The sequence below is a fragment of the Crocodylus siamensis genome, chromosome 10 (assembly GCF_052110815.1).
Source record: "Crocodylus siamensis isolate JL-2025a chromosome 10, ASM5211081v1, whole genome shotgun sequence".
NCBI lineage: Eukaryota > Metazoa > Chordata > Crocodylia > Crocodylidae > Crocodylus > Crocodylus siamensis.
Window position 1 is genome coordinate 69,801,090 of NC_143404.1, and position 25,949 is coordinate 69,827,038.

The following is a 25,949-nucleotide window of genomic DNA, read 5'->3' on the forward strand; positions in this document are numbered from 1 at the left end:
GTAAACAAGATACATTTGATTGTAGGATTGTTTAACTCAATGAATGGGAACACATCTACGGCGGGAAAGCTGTTAGGATGGGACACACGGCAGACGGAAGAAAAGAGCACATCACATACACTTCACACCAGCAGCGAGTCATGAATGGTTACGGAGGAAAGTGCATGTCAACACCCCAGAAGTTGGCTTGAGTAAAGCTTTAACCCAGTGAGATGCTGGCCACTGAGGTCATCACAAACTCTGCATAGTTTTGAGACAGCAGAGAGAAAAGAGTGCTTTAATTGCTGTAGACAAAAAAAAAGGTCATATTCTCCTCTAAGTTAGAATCACAGACAATGAGGGAGGGTTGAAGGGACCTCAGGAGGTCACATCTAGTCCAGCTCCCTGCTTCAAGCAGGATCATCCCCCATTAGGTCATCCCAGGCTAGGATTTGTAGAGCTGGGCCTTAGAAACCTCCAAGGATGGAGACTCCTGGGGAGCCTGTTCCAGTGCTTTGCTACCCTCTTTTTGAGGAAGTTTTTCCTAATATCCAACCTAAACTTCTCTTGCTGCAACTTGAGCCCATTGCTCCTCCTGTCATCTGCCCCCACTGAGAACAGCCCAGCTCCATCCTCTTTTGAACCCCCCTGCAGGGACTTGAAGGCTGCTATCAAATCCCCTCCAAGTCTTCGCTTCTGCAGACTCGATACACCCAGCTCCCTGAGCCTCTCCTCACAAAGCATGTCCCCCAGCCCTGGGATCATTTTTGTTGCCCTCCACTGGACTCTCTCCAATGTGTCCACATCCTTTCTATAGTGGGGGCCCAAAACTGGACACAGGACTCCAGATGTGGCCTCCGCAGTGCCGAATAGAAGAAATAATCACTTCCCTTGCTCAGTGGCAACACCCCCCCAGTGCAGCCCAGGATGCCATTAACCTTCTTGGCAACAAGGGTGCACTGCTGGCTCATATCTAGCTTCTTGTCCCCTGTCAACCCCAGGTCCTTTTCTGCAGAGCTCCTGCCCAGCCAGTCACCCCCAGCCTGCATCGGTGCAGGGGACTGCTCCCTCCTAAGTGCAGCACTTTGCACTTGTCCTTGTTTAACCTCATGAGATTTTTTTTGACCCAATCCTCCAATTTACATTAATATAACCCCTTTGGCTCAAGTGGCAGCCCTAGGGACCACCACACAAGGTTGGCCATCTGTACTGCCTTCCTTAAGAGTAGTGCCCATAGGGAATATGTCTCAGGTGCCCCCTGAAGTGCACTTCTCACCCTGCTTCCTGCTGGCTCAGGGGTGTAACCATCTGTTGTTGACCAGTGCATGCAGTATATTGGAACAACCTCTGCTGGGGCAACTGGTGCATTGTGCCCCAAGCATGAGCCAGTTCCCTACCCACTCTTTGGGGGGTGAGGCAGTCAATGGGCACTCAGTCTTGTGTGCCTGAGGCAGGGGTCCGTGCAGGGTTGAGGGTCCCCCACCTCTTTACCTCCCTGCAGGGAAGTATTATGAAAGTCATCACCTACCCCTTACTAGCTATGCTGATGCAACAGAGAGAGGAATCTGGCCTTGTCATTCAAAACAGCAACTTCCAGCCTCACCTGAAAACCAGTCAGCGAAATGACTTTCTTTCTAGAGTATTTGCACAGAGAGCAAGAGAAATGGAGCGGTGATGGAGGAGCCATATGGAGTACAACATTCATCTAAAAGCTTCCTGAAGAACAAAAGTCTTTCTACAGCTTATCCAGTCTACCATACAAACCACTGGCTGGTGCCAACCTGGTCTGGAAATCTCATGGGGAGAGGGTATTGTCAAACAATCCCTAGCATGTTCTGGGCCAAGCAGAGATTTTCTCTGCTCTGGACTTTGTGGGATGAGACATGAACAAGGCACATGCGTGAAGACAAGGTTCTTTGGGTTAATGTGGTATCTTTTATCAGACCAATGAAATAGTTGGAAAAATTGGTTTTTGCAAGCTTTCAGGCACAAACACCCTTCTTCAGGCAGGGGGAGAGTCTCCTGGTGTTATGTGTTCTCCACGGTGGAAGAGACGCCGACATGCAAAATGCAGGTCTGTGACAATGTAAATGCGTGGGATCAGAGGGAATGGTAGACAACAGGAGTGATGCAAATTGGTGCAATTGGAGGTCACCCCTATTGCCTCCTGTTCCCTCTGATCCTCACTGCGACACATTTGCATTTTCACAGACCTGCATTTGGCGTATGGGCTTCTGTTCCACCACGGAGAAACACGCCTGAAGAAGGGTGCTTGTGCCCAAGAGCTTGCAAAGAACGACTTTTTCAACTATTTGAGTTGGTCTAATAAAAGATACCACATTTACCCAAAGAGCCTTGTCTGCCTGTGTCCTCAGACCACCATGGCTACAACCAACACCCCTAAAGCACGTACGAATGGAGCCGAGAGAGGAGAGATCCTCTGTAAGCATTCCCAAGGGGCACCAGACAGCGGGAGATAATCTGTTTTTATTGGCCCAGTTGGACTGAACAGGATTTGCTCCTGTTTCATGGCACAGTGAGGCTCTTTCAGGATCCTTCTCTCTGGATGTCCTGTGACAAGACAGGGGATGAGATAACACTGCAACGTGAGCCAGCACTTCACAGGGAACACTTACTTGCCCTTATGCTCACTAATACGAATGGGTTTTATGTAACCAGTTTGTACTCCGGGCCAAAAATTCACATGCTGACACTCAGGTGATGTTCAGAAACCCACAGTTTCCCTTTAGGCTATTTCTTAGAAAGAAAAAAGGGTCACGGGTGTTAAGGAGACACTGTTGTGTCCCTACGAGGGATGACCGGCGTGAGAGAGGTAAAGCAAACAGAGAAGTCTCTTGCCTGGACTGGAGGTTTTTAATCCGGGAAAGCATATCCAGGTGTCCGGCAGAATACTGCTCGATGACATCCATCACGTCATAAGGCCGCAGGCTCTCCTTAAACTTCCGCTTGGAAACGAGGAATCGCATCACGCTAGAGGGAAAGAAAATAGTGTCCTTGTGCCAGACTTACGCACGGTACAGAGACAGACAGGCACATGCTGCAGAGCATTGCTTGGGAACCGTTGCAGAGCTGGGGCCTTTTCAACACAGCAAAGAGAGCTCAGACTTGAGAGGTAAGGCTCTGTAAGGGTATCCCTGGCCCCTTTTGTGTAAAGCTTTGGTCGGTTTGTAAGTGCACGGGGAAGGAGCCACTGCCAAGCACGCATACCTTGCACTTACATTGCTGCCTATCCTGGAAGCAAATAGCACCGACCCCAAACTGCAGAAATTGGGCAGGGAAAGTTTCTGCCTTGGGCCCTTGGAGAAGATGTGGGGGTAGGAGAGTATTTGCTTGCAAGTCCCCTGGCACAGAGGGTTACAAAATGCCACCCCTGGCGCCAGCAGCAGTGAATCAGAGCTAATGGGTTTAGAAAGACCACATCCTACAGCACTTCACATGATGGGAGAACCAGCATGGTCTCGAGCTGGGTGTTTCTTTGAATGCCCTCCATTATTTTTGCATGTTGTGCTGATGTCAGCAGAAAGCACTGGCTTGTGGTGGGAGGGAACCCAATAATTAGAAAACTCCCTGGCCGACGGTCTTTTTTTTTCCTGCTTTTTCCTTTATATTTCAGGCGGGGCAGCAGAGCATTTACTGGGAGAGAAAAGCAAGGGTCACTAAAACCCTGCATTGCAAGCACTGATGTGATGCCCAACCCCTATCACAGCAGAGGGCACGCCGCTTGTCGAAGCAACACAACTGGGAAAGCACCTCTGTTTCAGGTTTGAATGCAGGGTATTGGGCCTCTGTTGCAAAATGACTACAACTAAGAGAAAAGTCTGGGCTCACTGCCAATGGAAAGGGTCAGTAGGAAATGGAAAACTAGTCCAGGATTGCTATTTCCTTTGTCAGTAAGAGTCGACTATAAAGTCATGACATAGTGCTTGCCCACTAAAAATGAGCTCGAGGGGCTCCCAGCACTTTAGAGGACCACAGAGGATACCGTATTACAATAGTTCATGGAAAGTAGTGTTAGGCCAAGTCAGAGGAGTGAGTGATTTAAGCCCTGCCTGGGACCCTGTGGGTTTAGGTGATAACCCTGATGTTTCCCTCTCTCCTCCTGTGGACTGGTTCACGACCCGTTTGCAAAGTGGCTGCACTCTCCCAATGGTTTTTTTCAGCACTTTCTCCTCTTCTGAGACACTTTAGGAGCAGTTTCTAACAGCAAACCACATGTCACGCTCGCAACAGGAGGCAGAGGAGGGTGAGAATAAAACCTGGACCCTCTACCAGACAACTCGTTTGCTATGTCACGGGGCCAAGTGGATCACGAGCATCTTAGTTCGGGTGTAAGCACTATCAGAGGGGGCCTGGGTCAGAGACTCTGCACCTCGCCTCACCTCAAACAAGTTTGGCTCTGGATTCAAATCCGTATCTGACTTTTGAGTCTTTCTGTCTCAAGAGAATGAATGCCAAGAACTTGGGGAAATCAAGGCTGGCACCAAAGGCTTGTGGAGAAGAGCAGGTCAAGTGGAAGGGTGGCGAGTAAGAAAAGACAGTCAAAATTTAGGGAAAGATTTTGTGTTCATCATTCAGAAATATAATGGGGTTTAACAGCCCTGACGGTCCCTCGGTCTGTCTGCCGTATATCTCCAGTCTCGGTCTGGTTTTGGAAATGTCAGCATTAAATTGCAGCACTGCTGGTAATGCTGACTTGGGCGTAATGTTGTACAGGATTTTCCTGTCTCTCCATAACTTCATTTCTAAGCAAAAATTGCCTTCCCCCCGCCCCCCCTTCTTGCATCATTTATCTAGAAGGCCAGAGTACCTGGGGGAATCTAGTTAGCAGTAGGATTTGTGAATTTGTCACCTCCACTTGGATTGAAAATATCCCTTTTAACCAGTTGCTTTTCATTAATATTTCTCCATTTTCTTCTCCTTCACTCACATGCACTCACACATACGCAGACGCGCACGCCCATCTTCTCTTACCACACGGCTCTGATGCTGACTTTCAGTCCTGGTGTTAAATCTTCCGTCACAAACTCACAGTTGCAGCTTTTGTTGTCATCAGGGATGTCTTCACCTGGGAGGCTTGCTTCTGGGTTTAAAAGAAAGAGCAAGAAATAAAATCCGGAGCCTCCACAACCATGTCTCCAAAGGGAAGAGTGTCCAATTCCAAGAGACAAAAACACACGGTTAACTTTGCATCTTCCCAGCAGTGCTTTCTCCCTCAGCTGGGAGAAGGTGACATCTGCTCTGGCATTCACAGCCCCCGTCTGTCTCCAAGTGCTTCACAGCAGCATCGCATCCTCGATTGCATCTTGCTTCTCCCCTCTCCCACCCTCACGCCTTTCCGGGGATAAGATACTCCCCCGAGTGATGCCAACAGAGAAGATTTCAGCACTGATTTTGGCAGGCTCAAAGCCCCATCGTTCCTCCAAACTGGCTGGGCTGGGACGACTCCTGTTTCACCCTATGCACCGACCAACTGCAGACGCCTCCTCAACCCAACGAACGATATTATATGTCCCCGAAAGCTTGCAAAGAATCATTTTCCCAACTATTTGAGTTGGTCAAATAAAAGATCTCAGATTCACCCAAAGATCCTTGCCTGCCCATGTCCTTAGACCAACACGGCCTCAACCAACACCCTGGGATGGCCTGCCACCGAGTTTATCAGGGCACTGGCCTGCTATGGACTAGGGGATGCAGTGGATGTGTGGGAGAGCTGCGGGCACAGAAGAAAGACCCTAGGCAGGGCATTATACTGTACCTAACGTGGTCCACGTGCAATAGAGGTGTGTGTTGGCTGGACTTGCTCCTGCTGGTGGCTATCAGGGCTGCCAGGACCCCAGCAGGGTGGGATTAGGGATAGCTTGCTGCATTTTGGATGCTCTCACCTTCGGAGTTCTGTCGCGACGCGGCGCCCTTGATCCGGAAAGCCTGCCGAGCCCTGCTCCGGTCCCCAAAGCTCCAGCTTTTGGGCACTTTGCTTGGACTGTCTTCGATGCTCTGGTCCGCGCTGGGGGATCGCCGGACGCCCTGGGCCTGCGGGGAGCCCTTCCCTTTGGCGCCAGTACCGCGGGGGCTGGAGAACACCCGGTCTTTCAAACTGACCTTCTGACTGCGCCCAGAAACCAATTGAAACAAAGACAAAAAAGGAAACAGCGGGGAAAAGTCACTCCGGAAAGCACATACCCGTTCCCCTGCAGCCAGTCGAAACCAACAGCATTTCAAAGCAGCAGCGAGATGTGGCTAATTATTTTGGCTTTTTGGAAGAGCATTTTAGAAATGTTTCTGTCATAATGAATGAAATGGCAGCGACTGTTAATAGAGAGAAAATAATGAATGCTCAAACAGAAAACCCTCCTGTAATGAGAGGGCTTGCTGAACAGAATGGCATTAAACAATGATGCAAATGATTCCTTAAATCACTTTATTGGTCCCAATCATGAGCTACCAAGCTTTCTTCCCTTTCCCCCCACACATGCCTTTTGCAGCTCTGTCATCAGTAAGAAACTGTGCCGAAAAGTTTAGCAAAAAGAATTTAAAAATAAAATTAAGAAGCTTTTATTCAGACCTGTTCCTCTTCCCCTTTTTTCACGGTATCTTTTTTCCCCAGCTGGAAACCTTTCCTAACCTTTTTTCTATCTTCAGGTCAAAAACCAAAACCTTTTCCAAGTCCATGTTCCTGCTTAGCTAAATGCACAGACACCATTAAATTTCATATCTCATGGAAAGATTTCATATGGAGATTGTAAAAGCATTTGTATATCTATTAAGGTTGTGCAAGTATTAGTCTTGCTTTTGGGCTTACCCCCCCCCCGTCTTTTTTTTTTAATTTCTGAATTTTGTTTGGTCAAACTTCTATTCAAACAAAGATGAACTTCATGTGAAACTCTCAAAAAAGAATGTCATAAAACTTGCTAAATGGGGGGAAAACTTTGCAACATGGCTAGGAACCAAATGGCATGATTTTTATAATGTTGCACTAACCTAACATTTGCTAAATACCAAGTGATTATTAAAATAAGGTTCGACACCTACGACAAAGCTCTTCCCATTGAGTTGGTATCTCATAGAAAGGCAAATCTGAGAGTGATTAAAATTCAAGTTGTAATGTCCTCCTATTGCGACAATAGACCCTAACGTTGTATAATGGAACATATTGCAACTTGGCAATATAAGTACACATTAGCCTGACAGAAGGGCATTATGAGAAATTATCCATTCTCAGTGATTTTCTGGTCAAATTTGCTCCATTAAGCAGGCAAAGCTGTGCTTTTTTTTCCAGCTGTGAGTGCTGCCACCATAGCACTCAGAATTAAGCTCTGTTCTTCCTGGCTGTCTTATCACCATTTCTCATTTTAAAAAGTCTGCAATTAGGATTTTGCTGCAGATTTCCGAGGCAGAAAAAAATCCAGTTCCTCCTCCACCGCAGCATCGGGTGTGCTATACTGACAAGAGCAAGCATTTGGTTGTGTCAGTAAAGGGAGTAGCTGTTACTCAAAGATGCTCAAGGAGCACCTTTGGTGAGGAAGAAGGTGCCTTTTTTTTTTTTTTTTACTGTCAGTCATTTATGCCGACAGAAATATTGCTTCAGCAGCATTTTTTTGGTTTTACCAGACCAAATGGTGAGCAGGGACAGAAGGCCTGATTCAAGGTCCACTGCATTCAGTGGGAAATGACCTTCCCCAGGGCATTTAACTATTGCTACCATTTCTGTTGCAATAGCACGGGGAGGGATCAGCTGAAATGGGGGGACCATAAATGCATATATGCGTAGCAAGAGATAAAACCCTGCCTGGAAGACTTTACAGTGGGAAGGTAGGATTTTTAAAAGTACCTAAAAGAAATCGAGTGTCAAAAGTTCATTGAACCACAGTGGATGCTAGGAGCCTCAGGCCCTTGGGCTTCTATGAGAGACCTGAAAAGGTGAGACAGATGAAGAATGGGATGGGAAAGAGAGGGAATACAATAGCACCACGGGAATCCCTGGAGGTAACAGCGAAAGCTTCCCACTCTTTCATCAAGGGAAGGAGGAAAAAAGAAGAAAACATTGCAAACCAACTAGCATCCCCACCATTCACTTGTGTGTAACTACACCTAGGTCAGGTGTCCTGGAAAAAACCCCCCCAACATTTCCTGGGACTAAAGCACCTTTCAGCTTTTGAATAATCAGTTGGTATTTGGCAAATCCGGAGGGTCAGGTTCCAGTCTCAGTTCCCTCTAGATATTGGAAAATGTGTTTGCATTTCAGAGACCGATTTTGGGACCAATGACTGGTGAAGATTGGGGGGGGGGGGGCATGGCATGAATGTGATTCATTTAAACAAAGGCCTTTCAGCTGTGCATGCACCCTTCCTGCATTTGCTTCCTGTGACCGGACCAGTGAATGAGTCGATCTGCTGAAATGTCCGAGAAATGGCTGCTCTTAAACGAACGCTGCCAAATAGTTTCAAAAGCACAAATTCCTAATTGCAGGTATCTGCACTGCAGCCCTGAACTGGAGACTTCAGCTCACGCTACCAGGGAACCAAATGATAACACGTGACCTTACTACATCAAAACTGATCTATTTATAAAATGGACCGCTGACCAAGGATTGTGTGTAGTGACGGGTTTTGGCCAATTATTTTGAGTTGCACAGACATCTGAGATGTGTAATTTGTTCGTGATCGATTTGGGAGCCCCCCCAAAGGTAGGGTTGCTCCAATGAACTCTTTGCTTTGAATTCATTCGTGGCAGCATTCAGCATAATTTGGGACCTGCTTTCCAGCACCTGCACACCCGTGCCTTTATGTGAAATCCTCCAGCTGAGCGCTACCCACCCTGATATGAAAACCAGGCCGGAGATCTTTGTGCTCCAAAGAACCACTGTCCAGACTAATCCAAATGCTCCGACAACACTAATGCTGAGGCTTTATTCCACGATCCTGGGTTTTCTTTGTCTTTTTTTAACAGAAGAGCATTCTTGTAGCCTATTCATTTTAAGGCCTTTTGTGTGGCACCTTGGGCTTGCACGTCTTTGTTCAACAGGGGCTTTTTTGTTCAAATGCGTCTTACTGAACTGAATCAGCAGAGCCCCAAAATTCAGCACTGAAATCAATCTCTGGGAAGCTCATCCTGCAAAGCACTGCTGCTCTCACTGCCTTTGGAGAAGTGAGCATGCTCAGGATTTAAAAGACAGCGGCTATCATGGAATAAATCGGGCCCTATGCCACTCCCAAATCAAAGATGTTGCCAAGAAGTAAGAAATGCAAAACAAAAGAAAACCAAGCAGAAAGCATTGCACTCAGTAATGAACACGGACGAGGGGCACTTCACATTAGGACAGCATGAGGTACAGTATTTTACTCGTGATGTGAATTTGATGAACGGTTAAAGTCCATTCAGGTCTGATCCCTGAGTGTTCACTACTCAGAAACACCCAACACCTGGGATGCCGTCTTAATTCCTTTGTCTTAAAACAAACAGACAGACATTAACAACAGAGACAACACGGATAATCCATTCAGGTTTTCCTTTTGCCATGCAATTCTTTCATTGGAAAACGGTGACCAAACTCTCTCTGCATGCAAACGTAGCGAGTCCCTGCCACGGACGCTGGCGGCTGGAAGGCGGCAGGAGCTGGGCAGGGAAGAATCCAAAAGAAATGTATATGCTTTCAGCTAATCCAAGATCATGTTCTCATTCAACCAGAAACTCATGCAAAGTGAGTCACAGTGTTTCCAAAAAGGGATGTTTCGATGCCAACCAAGCAGATGGGAGATGGACGCGGCTTCATTGTGCAGCATGGGCATCGAGGATGACGAGAATGATTATCCAGCCACACGCAACGGCATGAAAGGGGGCTCAGACACGGGATGCTGCTGGACTGCCGTGAGAATGGGACACTCATTCTGCTCATCCCGAGAGGAAGAAAACCAGAAGGTGTTGAAACCAGGGTCAGAGACTGGGGCTGCTCTGCTGGGCCCTGTACCAAAAGGAGGGCGCCTCTCTGAGTTACCATGGGTTTAAAACATACTGGGTGGAAAGACTACCGCACTGCTGCGCTGGTCGACGGCCGACCTTACAGGATGCTCCTGCGCTCAAAGAAGGGAACACACTTAGTACGGACCATGTTTTTGCTCCCGAAACGTGCCTGAGTTGTCTAACATAGGTTTGCTCTGGAATGACCCCTCCAGGAAACGCAAGTCCTTCCAGCCTAGTGCCACTGCCGTCTCTGGGAAAGCTCCCTCTGACTGCAGCCGGCTTTGCACCGGGACAGGCGCAGCCTTCAGCAGAGAAGTGCTTAACAGCTTATGCTTAGTTTAATATTAAAAAAAAAATAAATGGCTAACCCCATAATGCCGACGGATACTGGAGGTTTGAACTCTGGTTTTGAAGGCTCGTTTTATAACCTTGACAATCCTCTGAAGTGCTGTATTTGCATTCCCCATTACTTTCTAAAAGGACTCCCTGCTTTCATTGTTATTTGTGCATCGGTTAAAAAAAATGGTTACCTAACGCTTCCTGCCATTCTTTTAAATTGCACGTCTGCAGAGGCTTCATTCGGTTTATTAATCTGCTCGTTGCAAAATGTTAGGCAGATGTGGACTCGTTGTGGACTCAGTATTTGTCTCCGTGGGTGAATTCAGGAGACTGGAATGTTTTTCCTCCTGAAAACCATGTTCAAGGAATGACAATGAGAGACAGAGGTTATGTCTTGCTGGGGAATGAGGCTATTATTCAAACCACAGTTTGTGCTGAGTTTATGGCCTTGGAGAACAGTTCGCTAAAGGCAGGCAGAACTGAATTATAGCCATTGTTTAACACTAGTACGGGGACCAATTTCTAGTATGAATGAGAGGCAGAAACCAATTACTGAACACATCAAAGGGAGAAAATATAAGTGGCATGTAATGCTTGCCATGGTGGGCTCCGAATTCAGAGGAGGATGGACTCTATAGCTGGCTTCAAGTGAGTTATAGCAGGGGTGGACACAGCCACACGTAAAGTTGTAGAGCAAGAGGCTTATGGAGCGTAAACACTCCAGGAGATGATGACGGTGATGGTAAATAATCATTTTTGCTGTCTCTCTAGCTATAAGCTGAGCTGGCAGCACCATTTTAATGCTGGTGCGACAATCTGCATAACTATCTCCTTGCATTTTTAAAAACACTGGAAGCACTAGCATTGACACGGTCTGCTCTAATGCTCCCTAAGCCTTGAAACCAGACTGAGCAAGGAGACCTCTGATTAAATTTTACCCCATTAGAAGCTAGAGAGAAAAAAAATAATAACCCCATTTGAGCTCACCTCTCTGGAGTAGTCAATCTGGAAAACTTATTTACCTTTGTGCTATGACCTTATGCTTCTGAAATACGGCTGACTTCCTGTGTGAATTTTTTATGCCTGTGCATTGCTGTTGCTAGTTTTAAGTCTCGTCTCTTCTAATGCACAGCAGGTTTTTCCAGCAGACAGGAGTATGACAGAGAACATCCTCAAATTTCATATCACCGGACTTAGACTCTTCCAAGAAAGTCCTAGCAGCTTCTGGGGTTGGTTAATTCAGAAAGTGTTAAGGCTTTTGTGCATTGCTGGAGCTGCATGAGACAAGCCGAGCCCACCGCTGAACTTGACCTGTTATTTATTCAAGTAGAAATAGGCTCTGTTCCAAGTTACAGCCACCCTTACTCCCCTTTCTTCTTCCCAGTCACCACGGTGCTCTACAAACACCTCGCTTCATTACTGATCTACTCATCGCTCCCCTGTTTCTGGGCGCACCTACACGTGCATTAATGCGCTTTAGTAAATGTGCATTAAATCTAGTATCTCTAGGTGCCTGTACACATGCTGTGAAGTTGCTTCGATAACCTGGAATTACCGTGCTCCAGCCAGGCTCCGCATTTCATGTATCAGCATGCCCAAGCTTCAAAACAGCGGCTGGGGCACTTTAACGAGCTTTAGTTCAAGTGCCTCTGCCACCATCTGGAAGCATGGAGATGCTGAAGCATGAGATGCTGAGGTGCTTTAATTAGAGTGGCTCTGAGAGATGCTCTAATTAAAGCATCTCCCCCACCCCCAGAGCATGTGTAAAAGTGTCCTCCCTTGTGAAGTACTAAGAACATGCACATTAAGTTCTCTTAATGCACATTAGCATCTCTTAATGCACATTAGCATCTCTTAATGCACATGAACTAAACAGCACGGATTTTTAGTGACGCTTTAATGTGCGTAAAAATAGGCTAACGCACATTAAAGCACAGGTGTAGACGCGCCCACTGTCGATAAGAACATCTGTTGTGCTCCGGTCTGTCTGGGTCAGCTTGAATTATTTCTTTTGCCTCTACAAATACTAATCTAGCAGATTATAATAATCTAGCAGAGTTCCAAGTCTAGCCCAGGTAAAACTCTGCTACCATTCATTGTATGTTTTGGCAGGGCTGGGCACAAGCATTTGGAAGCCAATTAAAATGCACCTTGCTATGTTGTATTATGAAAACTGTATGTGGGTACCATGGTGGCTAATGCCAGGATTTTCTATTGGTTCATTTTACCCTAGCATGGTTCACCATTGCCATACCCTTGCTCTGTAAAACCACCGCTATTGCAAGTATGCCTTCTGCGACTGCTGGGTCCAAAAAGGCTTCTGCCTCCTCACCTCCCCCTGCTTCAAACAGCTAGGGTCTGTGCTCTTGGCATCAAATGATTTCTAGCAAGAGACTGAAATGAGAGTCAAGTGGATAATCTAAAGTTTCAGAGAACCCAGCAATTTGAATGACCTTTCTGTTATCTTAAGGTTAGTCTACAAAATCACTGCTGTGCCGCATTGCCATTTCAAAGACTGCTCCATTAAGACAGCTCTTCCAGCTACAGAAAAGTCCAAGATTTTTTAATGAGTGGAGGTAACCCCTTCTGAGAGACTCTCCTGAGAGCTTGTGCAGCTTTGGCAAGATCCTTAGCTAAGTCATTGGCTCCTTTTCTCCTCCCACAGAACTGAAGCTGGGAGAGCCAAGAGGTGGACCCTGGTCAAAGGGAAGTTGTTAATTTAGCCTAATGCAACCAGCAGCGCACAACAACGTACACTGTCTTTGCATGCAAGCAAGGCTTCATGGTAAGGAAATCACAGACCCCCATCAGGACAAAAAGAAGCCAAGATCACAGTGTTACCAGTTTTGCAAGATTTAGTATTTAGGTAACGTGAGCAAGAAAGGAGAGTTCATGAATATTGGTCTTCTTTCCATAAGGTCTTCCCAACAGCCCCAAAATGAAACTGCCAACAGCATCCCTGGTGAGAAGAATTAGTCTCTTCTGATCACATTGGGATATGCTGACATTGGAAAACCTCCAATGTCAGAAGAAGGAGGTTGCAGCGGTAGATGGGAGCCTTGGGAAGGGGATCATATTCCCACTAGAAAAAAAAACCTGAATAGTATCTCTCATTTGAAGAAGCCTTTCACAATATATTTACATAATCTATATCCAACCGACCATTGGTCAAGGAGGTTAGTGCCTGGCTTTCCTATGCCGAATTCAAGGGAACCGCAGCACTGCCATAACATACAACAGCCAACCACTTTATTCGGGCTTTTAATTCTGATGCAAGAGAATTTCACTACGGAGAACTGGCTACCGTGAAACATCAGGTCATGCACCTTCCTCCTTGTCACCCATTCAGCAATGGGATTTACCACTGAATCTCAGCTTTTGGCATAGGCACGCCTTCTTGGGTCTGAGTCTAGAGCTCCTAGTTTGACAGGTATTTTACAAACAGAGCGGCTGCATCTCCAGGAGAAGCTGACTGTGCAGCGGTAATGAGCTACTGCAGTCAGCATCACCAAAAAGCAGTTAGCATCACCAAAAAGCTGTTCAGTGATACTCAGTTAGGATTATAGGAACAACTGTGCAGTCAGCATCTCGTGTAGACACAGCCAGTGATAAGGAATAAAAATAGACCAGTTGCAATAATCTATTGAAAACCAGCAATGGCTTTAAATTCTATTTCTTCTGTTTTTGAAGACAGAGACAAGGACTGGTGGCTTTGAGGATTAAAATGGATTCCAAAAAAAAGGCATGCATCAATCCCATTTCACAAACATGCAGAGTATACCACTCCCTACCACCCTAGGGCTTCTGATCCTGCACTCATTTCAGGGAAAAATAATCATCCATGGGTGAACATTCAAGGCATGCAAATGCTGAGGATTAGTAATTCATCTGCAAGGTGCATATTGCCTGCCTACATAATCGGAGTTGGGTGGAGGGGGTAGAGGTGAGTTGCATCCAGTGCAAGCATGAGTACAACAGACATACTGATATGTAAAGAAAATAAAAGATGACACTAGAAAATCCTTATGGTCCTCAGACAAGCGTGCCGAGGAACACAAGTTCAGGAGAAGTCTCTGAAGCTGTTGGGTCACCGTGTTGTCAACTTGATTAATTCTCCCACCCCTCCGCACCCACTATAGGTACCAAGCTCTAATGTCTATTCTATCTATTCTCTACCTGGCCTTGATGCAGAACGGCTAGGGATGCTGGTAGGAGTCGTGCCCCTGCTAAGAAGATGCATCCCTGCGTCTACTAGAACAGGTTGGAGATTAGTCCTTCTCTAACTGCATAGTAGAGGTGCTAGATAGGCAAGCCATGCTTCCCAATGCCACGGGACCGGGAAAGAGCTGGTTGTCGGGATCCAGAGAGCCAGAGGCACAATGATTACTGGCGGTGAAAAGTCGGTTCTTCTTTTTCAGTAGCTAAACTGAGATGTGCTCACAATCCACAATGAATTGTGCAAGGGTTCCCTGCAGCTAGGGGAGAGTAGAGAGAAAATAATAGAGGGTTTAGCTTGGAATGAGGATTATTTTTAAGGTTAGGTTTTCCATCATTGTTTAACCTCACTTCTTGGCCTCCTTCGTTGCTTAACAGTCTGAACGTCGAAACAAATTTCCCCATCCTCGTACAATTGCTCCTTTTGGTTCACGTGCTCCCCATTACTGAGAGGTCGAGAAAGACCTCTGACAGCTGTTTTCTGCTAAGGGTGCGGGGAGGCTCTTTAATTTTGTTTTTACTCATCTAGTACCTCTATTAAGCAGAGAAGTGATCAGAACGGGTGGTAGCAGGGTAGAGAGAGAATGAGCCGTGCAGCTTTTGATTAGTTCCGTGCGACGCATTTCCCGTGGTACCTAGAGTTTCCTGAGCAGCATCCACAGAATGACTCTCTGCACGGTTTGCTTTTACTGGAAATGAGGGGAGAGTAAAAATTAGACCTGGAAGCAAATGCCAAACAGGAACTGATTATCGTTTCTAGGCTTAAAAAGACAGGTGTCTTGAGGGCCGGGTTCATGATGGGATAGTTAGGGGAGGGAAAAAACCATTTAGGAAATGAATCATGCCACAGTCAGTTAATGCTATTAGGGATGACCCCTGCTGCACTGAACGGGTGCTGGTACGTCCCCTAGCGTGGACCTTGCCTGCAGATAGATCCTTCTGGGCAGAAACAAGTCGTCCCTCTTTAATTTAGTTTGAGCAAATTCAATGGCTGATTTTTCTTTTCAGTGCTTCAGCCGGGTGGATAAAAAATAGCTTTCGGCAAAGCCATGCAGGACGCTTTTCATTTCTTTTAAATATTTAGTCATTGCAGTGCTCCTTTGACTTCCCAGGCTGGCAGTGTTAGGTACAGAAACCAGGTGATTAAAAATCCAAACCCACGAGTGGGGTGAACTCCCCCACCCTCACGAATTTGAATGTCAAAATTCACCGAATCGGTTTTTCTTTTTCACGCCACTTGCAAGTCATGGTGGAAACCGTGAAGGCTGGGAGGATGGTATGACTTGCGAAGGCATCGGTGCAGCTCCCATGAACCCGGCCCAGTCACCCGCCCTCGGAGCTCAGGTACTCTCATACCATTAGATATCCACCAAGACAGGGCTCCCCGAACACGGAGCAGCCCTCTCTTTGCAAAAAGGGAACAGGGTGGCCCATGTGGGTACAGTATAAGCCACTTCAGATGACCACGGGTAAGGCGGGCAACCGTTTCAACTGTCCAGATGGCGCTAACCATTTGGCAAATTCCACTGGTTTTAAGGTGAAAGGCGTCACTTACGCTGATATACACAGACTTCCTGGTCACTCCTGCAGGAACGGCCTTTCGCACCTCACCAATGCCCCTGAAGTCAGTACTCCGAACTCCTCCCTCCCTCCCTCAGCCTCTGCTCAGCTGTTCACACCTCATTAAGGCTCCTTGCTACTCGGAGCCCTGAACAGGGATCTTGAAATCGAAAGGGCAACCTCAATTGCTGGGGTGCAAACGGCATAGCAGGGACAGAGGGTGAGATGGGTTAGATTAGAGGAATTCATCACCCACTCGGCAGGGTGGGCAATATTTTGCTTGCCAAACAAGCCTGCCATGCCCAGTTTAGACTGCGTTACTAATGAATGTCATAAGTGCATTTAAAAGGCTGAAAGCGGGGAGTGGGGGGTGGAAGATTTGTCCATTCCCCACTTCCCCCAACCTTTCCTGGGTTTGAACTTGGCAGCCTGAGGAGCTCAGGTTTCTGAACAGAAAGATTCGTGCATAATTCTTTCTGCTGCTTTGCATCCAGGCAAGTTCAAACGAATCCACCCTCTCTTTCTTTAGACCTCCTGAAGTCTCTGCGATGAGAGTCTGCCCCCACACAGAGTCAGGTTAGCAGCCTGGATAGTTCGACAGCGAAGGGATGACTATCATGAACACAGAGTATTCAGCATGCACAGCTTGGAAGAGACGTGTGGGGTACTTGTCCCGTTTCCAGTCTCCAAAGACGGGGGCAGGCCCCTTCTTTCCAAATAATCAGCCCCTACTAGGACAACTGATTATTTTAGATTACCCAGTCACAGCATGAGTACCTGACATCTCCACTGCAAACATGACCCACACTAAATCCAGAATAGATGCACAGATTTTTTTTAAAATATATATCTATATATACACAAAGGGATAAAGCTCCCACTGAATTCAGGAGAAGCAGACTGGGAATCTCAGCCTGTAGCTTGGAGATGGTCTTTTAAACCGATTTCTAGCGTTACTCACACCGTTTAACTCATGCTGGACTGTGTAATCAGCTGTTTTAACTCCACAATCCCCTTAAGTCCTTGTAATTTTTTTATTCTCTGATTTCAGTTATTTAAAAAAAAAAAATCTGCCCAATCATGCCTTGAAAAACACAAAAGGAAAGGCACAATTCTTGCCATAGATGCCTTTGGATAGTTGGCTAACCATCGATAAGGCATATATAGGAATCCCCATAGTCATGGCTAAGCCCATACATTTCTCCTCTTGACACTGCAATCAGAAGACAAAATAAGCAGAGACAAGATGCCACAGTACATGTTCAGCCTGATCAATATACAAATTATCGCACCTCATCGCCCTCCCTGAATTGTATGACTTTCTCTGCAAGGAGTCGTGAAAACAGTCACACTCCTGCCCTTCCTCCTTTCCCTGAGGCTGGCAGGCAGGGCCCGGCTTGTATTTCCACTATGCAAGTACAAAGCGGCCTTTTGAGAGAGCAATCGTGGCGAATCGTGCCGCATACGTCAGCCAGCGGGAAGTGAAAACTGCCGCCGCTTCTGGACTCTCACATCAGATCCAGACGGCAGGCTGGCCAGACACGCAGCCCCCGAAGAGGCATGCAACCACGCCACCTTTAGTGAGCCATTTCCGAAAAAGTAGCAAAATCCCAACACGCTTTGTAACCCCCTCAACCTTGACTGCGGGCCACAGAAAAATGAGCTGAGGTTTCCTATGAGCTGCCCGAGAAAAACGACTTTACAGCACTTGGTCACAGAGGAATGAAGACAGGTTTCGGTGTCGAACAAAACAGAGATGGCAAAGGAAAGACATAACCCATCTCCCAGCTGCGATGCTTCCAGCAAGTACATAATATTCCTAAAGAACGACAAATAATGCTAGGGCGCTGCGGAGCAAACTAGGGGCTGTCTAGGATGATTTAGGCACTGTAAAGAGGGGTGGACAGGTGATGGTGACTCTAATGCAGATGGTAAAGCTGCTCTATTCGTAAGGGAGCAAGGCTCTCTTTTCTTCCGTGTTTGCACGGTACCCAGCACAACGGAGCTCAGTTTCGTAGCTGGGGTGCTTAGATGCTTCCTCAATGCAAACAGTAATAATGAAGTCCCTATTGGATTGAGTGTTCAAGGCACCACATATGAAATTAGGGGCTGGATCCTATAGAAGAAGCAGTTGAGGACCCTGGTGTCATAGTTACATAGTAGTTTCATAGTTAGTAGGGTCAAAGGGACCTGAGCAGATCATCGAGTCCGACCCCCCGCCATGGCAGGAAAGAGAACTGGGGTCAAATGACCCCGGCAAGGTGTACATCCAGCCTCCTCTCAAAGCCCCCAGGGTAGGAGCTGGCACCACTTCTCTTGGAAGTCGGTTCCAGATCCTAGCCGCCCTGACTGTGAAGTCGCGCCTCCTGATGTCTAGTCTGAATCTCCCCTCTGCCAGCTTGTGACTGCTATTCCTGGTCACTCCTGGCAGCGCTCGGGGGAACAGGGACTCCCCCAGTGCCTGCTGGTCCCCCCGACTAGTTTGTAACAGGCCACTAGATCCCCCTCAGCCGTTGTGGAGGCTGAACAGGTTCAGGTCCCGTCGCCTCTCCTCGTAGGGCCTGCCCTGCTGCCCCGATCATGCGAGTGGCCTCCTCGGGACCCTCTCCATGCTGTCCACATCCCTCCTGAAGTGCGGCGCCCAGAGCCGGATGCAGTGCTCCAGCTGCGGCCTGACCAGTGCCGCATAAAGGGGGAGGATCACCCCCCTGGCCCTGCTCGAGATGCTTCTGTGGATGCACAACAAGGTGCGGTTGGCCTTCTTGACCGCGTCCCCACACATTCCCCTGTGTCACTGGGGGAATGCTCACTATCCCACCACCGTGGTTCCCATCCTCTACAGGGCCCCATGCGCTATGCTGGAAATGCAGCCCTCATTTCAGAGACGCTAAGAGATGCCTCTTAGAGGCAAAGCACATTTTGCTTTGCGGTGACAGAGATGAATTTTGGTATCTGAGGACTTTGCTGCACGCCACGGGCAGAAAAGGAGGCTACGTGATAGCTGGGCTGGAGGTCCGAGATTCCCTGAGGTCCGCCATGTACTGCAGGACATGTCAAATCAGCATTTTTATGAGCAATTAGGAGCGAAATAAATTTGAAAAGGGGCTGTTTTTGGAATGTTACTAAAGGACCACTATGATTTTTAACATCTCAGTGCTCTGTATTTCCAGAAAGCTGGTACTTCCTTCCTTGTAGCTGCAAATGAACGGACATTTGCACATAAGTCATGAGATCTGCTGTGCACATCCTAATAAGAGGAGGATGCAGATTAGCCTTTTGCTGGCCTCTGAGTAAAGGTGCTGTGTTTAGCCATATATCTGAATGCTGTATGCCCGACTTGAGGATGTCCCAGCTGGTGTTATGTTTATTCAGGGTAGACGAATAACCATTAGGCATGTCACTTATTGGCTAGGATTCCTGAAGTGAGACGCACGCATCAGATTCACTTTAAAGTTAAGCAAAGCTAAGGACCAGATGGTGATGTCCCTGTACACGCTGAGTAGCACCAGAAGGTCCTACTGAAATCAGTGCAAGTAGATGTTATCTAGTGATAACTGATGAGGAGGCCTTATCACAAATTGAATTCTGCAGAGAAGGCCACTACTGTTTACTCCTTCCCAAAGCACAGGAACAAAAGGGCTCTCCATAATGTTACAATGGAAATGTCTATCACCAATGAAGGGAAATACTACTTTAAACCAGTGTGTTAACCTGTGTAACTCTCTGCTGCAGGAGACTGTTGCCATCCAAAGAAAAATACCTGTTTGACTAAAAATATCACCTATGGTAACAGTTGCACTGGCTAGGATAACATTAACAAGAACTATCAATTCTCAGACCTCATGAGAGATGCTGGGCTGGGTCGAAGCAAGGACTTCTGCGGCACAAGAAGATGCATTCTGGGGGTTTACCTTTTTCCTCTGAAACAACCAACATCTGATACAAGATAATAGATTTAGCTCGACTCTTTGGCTAGGAACAGAAATTACACAGAAACTGGTATAAGTGATGAGAAACCGTTTCAAATCTGTAACACAACAGAAGTTCACTACATATAAACCACTTCCACGCTGGCTGAAACTGGTTTAAGATAAACCTGGATGGATGTAGTATCAGACTGAACTGATTTAGGTGAAATCGGTTTATTGAACTTCTGTCCCAGAGCTCCTCCAGATTCAAGTTAACTCACAGTCCCCCAGCATCCCAGGATGCTTTGCACCTCCCCTGCAACCTGCCCCCCGTCGCAGGGCGGGTGGGCTAGCCTTGGCCCAAGTTGTCTGCTCCTGCCCAGCAGGGAGGCATGCTCTAGCGCCCCCTGGCTTCTGGCCTGGGCCACTGTAGGCATGTGGCTGCATTTCTGGACTCAAATGCAAACGTTGGTTCATCGGTTCAATCTACACCGCTTAGACTAACCTGCAAAGACCAAACTGATTCAGCCTCAGGCTTTTTGACTGTGTACTTAGCCACAGAGTGTAATCTTATCCTTGTTGAACTCAGTAGCAATTCAAGTAAGATTTCACCTGTTGGTCTATCCCAGGAAAGCAGTTGCTGGGCTTTGCTCCTTGACAATAATACTTGACTACTGGACTACTGGATTAGGGACTATATTCTGTTTAATGGTACAAGTTTGAATTTCAAACCAGGAAGAAATAAGGTCTTAATTGTGAAAACATGATCTTGGTGATTAGTTTTATTTGGCGGCTTAGGAGGACTAGGGAGGTTCTATAATTGCAAAGCAAAGCTCAGAGGAGATAAAGGAGAAGGAGATAAAGTAGACTAACAGTAAAGCTGGGATGCTGATCCACTTTGCTGGCACCTTATCTGTTGATACATCCTCAGCTGGATTTTGTGCCAGTGGAAACCTAAGTCTGCTTGCGACTTCTCAAATTGAAAGGTGTGACAGAAGGAATACGTGCCCATGTGGTAACATGCGTTCTGCCAAATACCAGCCTCTGGCCATGCACTCAAATGCTACTGAACTGGAACATGTGCATAGTTAGAAGTGTAATTTTCCTCTTTCTAATGTATTTAGATGTTACGCTACGCTCGGCGATGTGGGATGGAAGATTAAAAAAAACAGCCCATGGGGATGATCTCGCTGGTTAGCCAGATTTTGTGCATTTCCCTCCTTCCCCAGGAGAAGATGGAAATATGACCTGCAATCACGGCCACGAGGAACTGGTAGAATACCAAGCCCCTTACAACTTTGTCAGCTTGCATTGGATGGAAAATGGGAAAATTGCCCCCTAAATTATCTGCATTTCCCCCCATATTTCATTAGGAAACATGTTGAGCCTAAAACTTCCCAGCAACTCTATTTAATGACAGGCTTGGGAGAATATTGCACCTACACATTATTCTACTACACGTCTTGATGCAAGTGATACCTCTGCCCAAGATCCTTCTGTCATATCTGCTTACAACATCCTCTGCTTTCTGCAGTAACATTTGGGAACAAAGCCTCAGATATGATGACAGTGATCTTTTAATTACACTGGGCCCAATTAAGAAGGGCTCTTTACTTGTATGAAACTCCTGCTGAAGTCAGTGTTTAAAGACAATGCGGGCTGGTCCACAGCAAATACAGAGTGTATAATCAGGAACTGGCCATGCAAGAAGAGTTAAAGGGATGTATGTCAGGAGGTATTTGACGTTGCTGCCAAAGGACAGCCCCTGCACACTATAGGACTGCTCATACCCCCAAAGCAGAGGGCAGGGCATTTCTCATAAGACAGTGGTGCTCAAAAGTATGTGAATACCCACACTTACAATTCAAAGGGGTGCGCACCTCCATTCAAAATTGTTTGAAATGAAAAAAAGATTGAAAACCACTGTCCTAAGACAATGCCCTGGCTGAGCATGCTTTGCTTTGTGGCTACAGGGATCGAACGAAAAGGCAGGGACAGGGTATAGGGTCTTGGGTGCTGACCCAACTGAAGCAGGAAGCATTACAATCCAGTCTTTTATTATTTCAGCTCTCTGACTTTAGCAACAAGCAGAGGAAACAGAGGCATAAAACAATCCCCTTTTTCATGTGTGTTGGACAAAGATCTGCTAGATACCCAGAACTGATCCACCTGCTTCTGAGAGTAAATTTGTCGCCATATTTGATACCACCATAGCCCTTATAGACTCATCATCCACATAGCTACAAAAATATAGCCAAGGTATGCTGGAAAGAAGAAAAATATGATTTAAGGCCCAATGTTACATATATACATGGTACACAGACATATCCCAGAGCAGAGACCAAGCACGTAATACCTACAGCATTTGCTTTAATGGCATCACACACACGGTACACGCACATATACACGTAAAGCATGGGAATGGCATGTTGGCAGTGATACAGACCTTGGCGATGGCTCAGGCTGCTGCTCTTTCCTTTAAACAGAAGCAATAGTACATTAGCATGGAGTCAGGTGGGAAAGGATGCTGTTGCATTCACTGTTAAAACGTAACGAAAGGACAGTACCAAACACTACAGCTAAGTGAGGCAGTTGGGAGGGAGAGCAGGGAGCGCTTGCTTGTGGGGCTCAGGGCTGGGTAGGGGGGAGCTGTAGACTCACAAAACCTTGGAGGAGACGCACGAGATGGAGAGGGTTGAACTGTGGCCATACAGATCACTACAAAGCCCCATAGCCGTGGGACTAGCAGGAGGGTTTCTGTTGGGACAGTGACTGGCCACCATCCTTCCTCCCCCTGGTGCCTTTGAGGCAAATGGTTTGGACTCATCCTCAGCACATTCATGCCCCTTCCACAAACTTTCCTTTCACCCCTTTAGGCATGGAGCTGACATACGACATGTCCTTCCCTGGGCTCCTCTTGCCTTGTGCATGGGTCTGCCCTGCAGACGTGGGGGTGGGCTGAAAAGGACGCCTCGTTCTTTGCCCATCTCTCGCATGCCCAGGCGGGGCTGAGGGCTCCACATTAAAAGTCATCCTTGGCCAATGCTTGTTGAGCCACATGAGGGAGCAAACTCTGGGTTCAGTTCTTGGACCCTTAGTTTGTAGCATGTGGCCACTGTCCAGGTGACTAAGCACCTGACTGCTCCAGTAGATCAAGGACACAGAGAACAGAATGAACTAAGTGAAACTGCAGGCATCAAATCAGGGGCTGAATGAAGGCCAGTGTGAAAATCTCATCCTTGGGGGATATGCAGTTTGGGGCTTTTCCCTCTTCCCTCCTCCCTCTACACATCAGAACTGGCCTGGTGGTAACTTGGCAATTGTGTGCCCTTCCCTCCAGGAGGGTCTCATGTGTTTGTGAGCCCAGACTCTCCTACCCACGTCACGGGGGGCTGGACGGGCTGCAGATGCAGCTCAAGACAGGAGGAATGACTTCTGTCCCTCTGAGTAGGGATGAGCCCTGCATCCACTGGAGAAGTTCAAGCTGAGATCCAGAGGAGGGGTTTGCCCAGGGGCTCTGGATCCAGCTTCTCCAAATGCTGGTGGATGGGGAGGTCTGACCCTCACCCCTTGGACCTTTGGATACTCAGTAGTGACCATTACAAACAACTGAAGAATGGCATGAAATGAGCTTTGAAGAAAGCCCCATCCAACTGCCCTGGTCAAGCAGACATAATCTAGGGCCTGGGGAATATAGCACACTCCCAAGCCCCCATTGCTACTTATCAGCAAGCTAAAAGCCAGGCCCAAACCAGGGATCAAATACTTCCACAACCAAATATGTTAGTCAGACTTGTTAAGCAGCAGAGGCTTTATCAATTATACCAAGCGTGATGCATTCCCTCAAAGCCCAAACCTCTCCAGCTCTTTGCTCCGGCTGGCTAGCAAGAGCAGCGGCCACATCCTGCTACTGGCTGCTCCTTTCAGGGACTCCCAAGTCACTGGGGGTGGGGGCTACAGCCCAGCAAGGGTTAAAAATATAAACTCCGAAAGTGTGAGCTGTGGAGGGGCAGTGCTTGCAGGCATAGCAATTTATGAAGTGTCCCAGAGGGCCTACCAAAAATGAATGGGTTGCTTCTGATTTCTACTGATTGACATCCACTGGCCACAGTGCTGCAGCATCAGCACAGATAACAGTGCCTTCACTCTTTGTGGACTCTATTCGGAGCCTGTGGACTGAGCAGAAAAGGGTGTTTCTCACCCTTCACGAAAGAAAACCCTGGGTATGATGTGCAGAAGTTGTGTGGTTCGGAGAGGACGCACCATGCAGCTCTCCCCTTATTCATGCCCATTCCTAGAGAGAGGCTGAAGCAAGAGATGGGGTGAGCTGGAGAGAAAGCAGCGCGCTAAGGGGGGCCCCCCTACACTGATAGCCTCATTGCCTTTGTCTGGGGAGAAACCATTTTATCCCGAGACAAAATACGGTCTTTACAGATGTCCCAGGACATGTCCTAAAAAGGATATAAAGGGCTAATCATTTATCCCAGGACATTGCAAAGTATGTCTGAACTGTCATCCCGGGATTGTATCACTGAAGTGTCGGTGCTTTCAGCCACTCGCCAAACCCCGACTGGAAGGGCGATGTGTGTTCACATCAATCCTGGGATAAACTTCATTCTGGGATAAACTTGCTCCAGGACAACACAGTGTCTGTTCCTATCCTCGGAGGCGTGGAAACCAGGAGTAAATCCACTGAAGTGGATGGGGTGGTCTTGGGAGATGTAAAAAACCAATCAGGCCCCGTTTGTGGTCTCTACATCAAGTAAGGATCTGTGTGCATCGCCTCCCCTCCAGTCTGGGGAAGCGCAGATCTCCAACATACCCCGCTGCCTGCTCCCCCTCACACACACGAAACCCAGATCTGAGGGGGTGAAGCTTTTCTGGAGGTAACTATTGCTAGTGTGGACATGGCTTCACGCCCCTGTATCTGGGTTGGACAAAAGAAAGCAGAAGCAGATATGCAGGGCAAGGCTGAACACGATGCTTTCCAGGAGTGCAGAGGTCTGCAGTATAGACGTATCCTCAAGGGATCGGCTCAAGGCCGAAGAGAGATGCTGCTTTCGACGGCCACCTGCACCCCCAGCAAACACCAAAGAGGAGATGATGTTGGGAAGGACTTGGGGAAACAATGTGCAAGCCGCTGACACGAGGACAGGGATGCAGTGCGGGGGTCTCTGCGTGACCCCATTTTGGTACTAGCATCCAGATGCACCGAAACTCCCTGGGGCTGTCGGCATACGAAAGAAAGCAAAGGGACAGTTCTCCAAACAGGTGGGTTCAGAGCTGTCCTAGCAATGTTGCTGACCTGAAAGTCAATCCCGATTTGCTCTTCAGGTTCCTCAGCAGTTCCAGCTGGTTCAGAGGCGGGATGAGTCTAAAGCAAGAGAAGAGGACCATTAATAAAGGCATTCAGGCAGAGACCACCTGGCAACATCCCTCCACCCGCCACCCCACACTTTTAAACCAGCGTAAGCTGTCTCACGGCCTGCAAATCTCATGGGGAGAGGAGGCTGGGGAGGATGTTCAGGGACCTGAGTGCCTGTAGTTCCCTAAGGCAGGGAATGAAGGGGAAGGAAGAGAGAGAGAGAAAGCAAGAGAGAGAAATGTTGCTGTAGCTCTAAACCCCCGGAAGACAAGCAGCTGCCAGGGCTTCTGAGCACAGCTGTTTGGGGAAGCAGCTGTTTACTGCCTGCAGCTGAGCTTTTGGCCCTGCTTTGTTTGGAGGCCAGGGCTCGGGCTGGGCATTAAGTGACATGCCGTGCCCCAAGTTTTGGGGGAGCAGAAGAGCTCGGCGCACACGATCTGGGGCCCCCAGATGCACGACCCTGCTGGAAGCTGGGGTGGGATCGGGGGAGGAAGGGATAACACCTTCAGCATGATTTTCCTGGTTGACTAGGGGCCCTGAGAACTGCAGGGAGCCAGAGGCACCCCAAGCAAAATGCACAGTGCAGATTTGAGTTGGGGCTGGGC

General features: G+C 47.6%; 1 protein-coding gene across 3 annotated transcripts in view; it reads right to left on the reverse strand.

The window, feature by feature from the left end:
• Positions 1-25,949, reverse strand: part of KCNQ2 (potassium voltage-gated channel subfamily Q member 2) — a 99,464-nt gene that overhangs the window by 14,121 nt on the left and 59,394 nt on the right. For 2 of the 3 annotated variants that reach the window (XM_090064686.1, XM_090064688.1), the window contains 5 exons: positions 25,285-25,353; positions 22,426-22,455; positions 5,883-6,106; positions 4,972-5,080; positions 2,839-2,970 (listed from right to left, as the gene is read on the reverse strand). In XM_090064686.1, the coding sequence (XP_089920812.1) occupies positions 2,839-2,970; positions 4,972-5,080; positions 5,883-6,106; positions 22,426-22,455; positions 25,285-25,353 (564 nt within the window). Of the gene's footprint in view, positions 1-2,838; positions 2,971-4,971; positions 5,081-5,882; positions 6,107-15,146; positions 15,201-22,425; positions 22,456-25,284; positions 25,354-25,949 lie in introns of all 3 variants that reach the window. The other variant, XM_090064687.1, reaches the window with a different exon arrangement.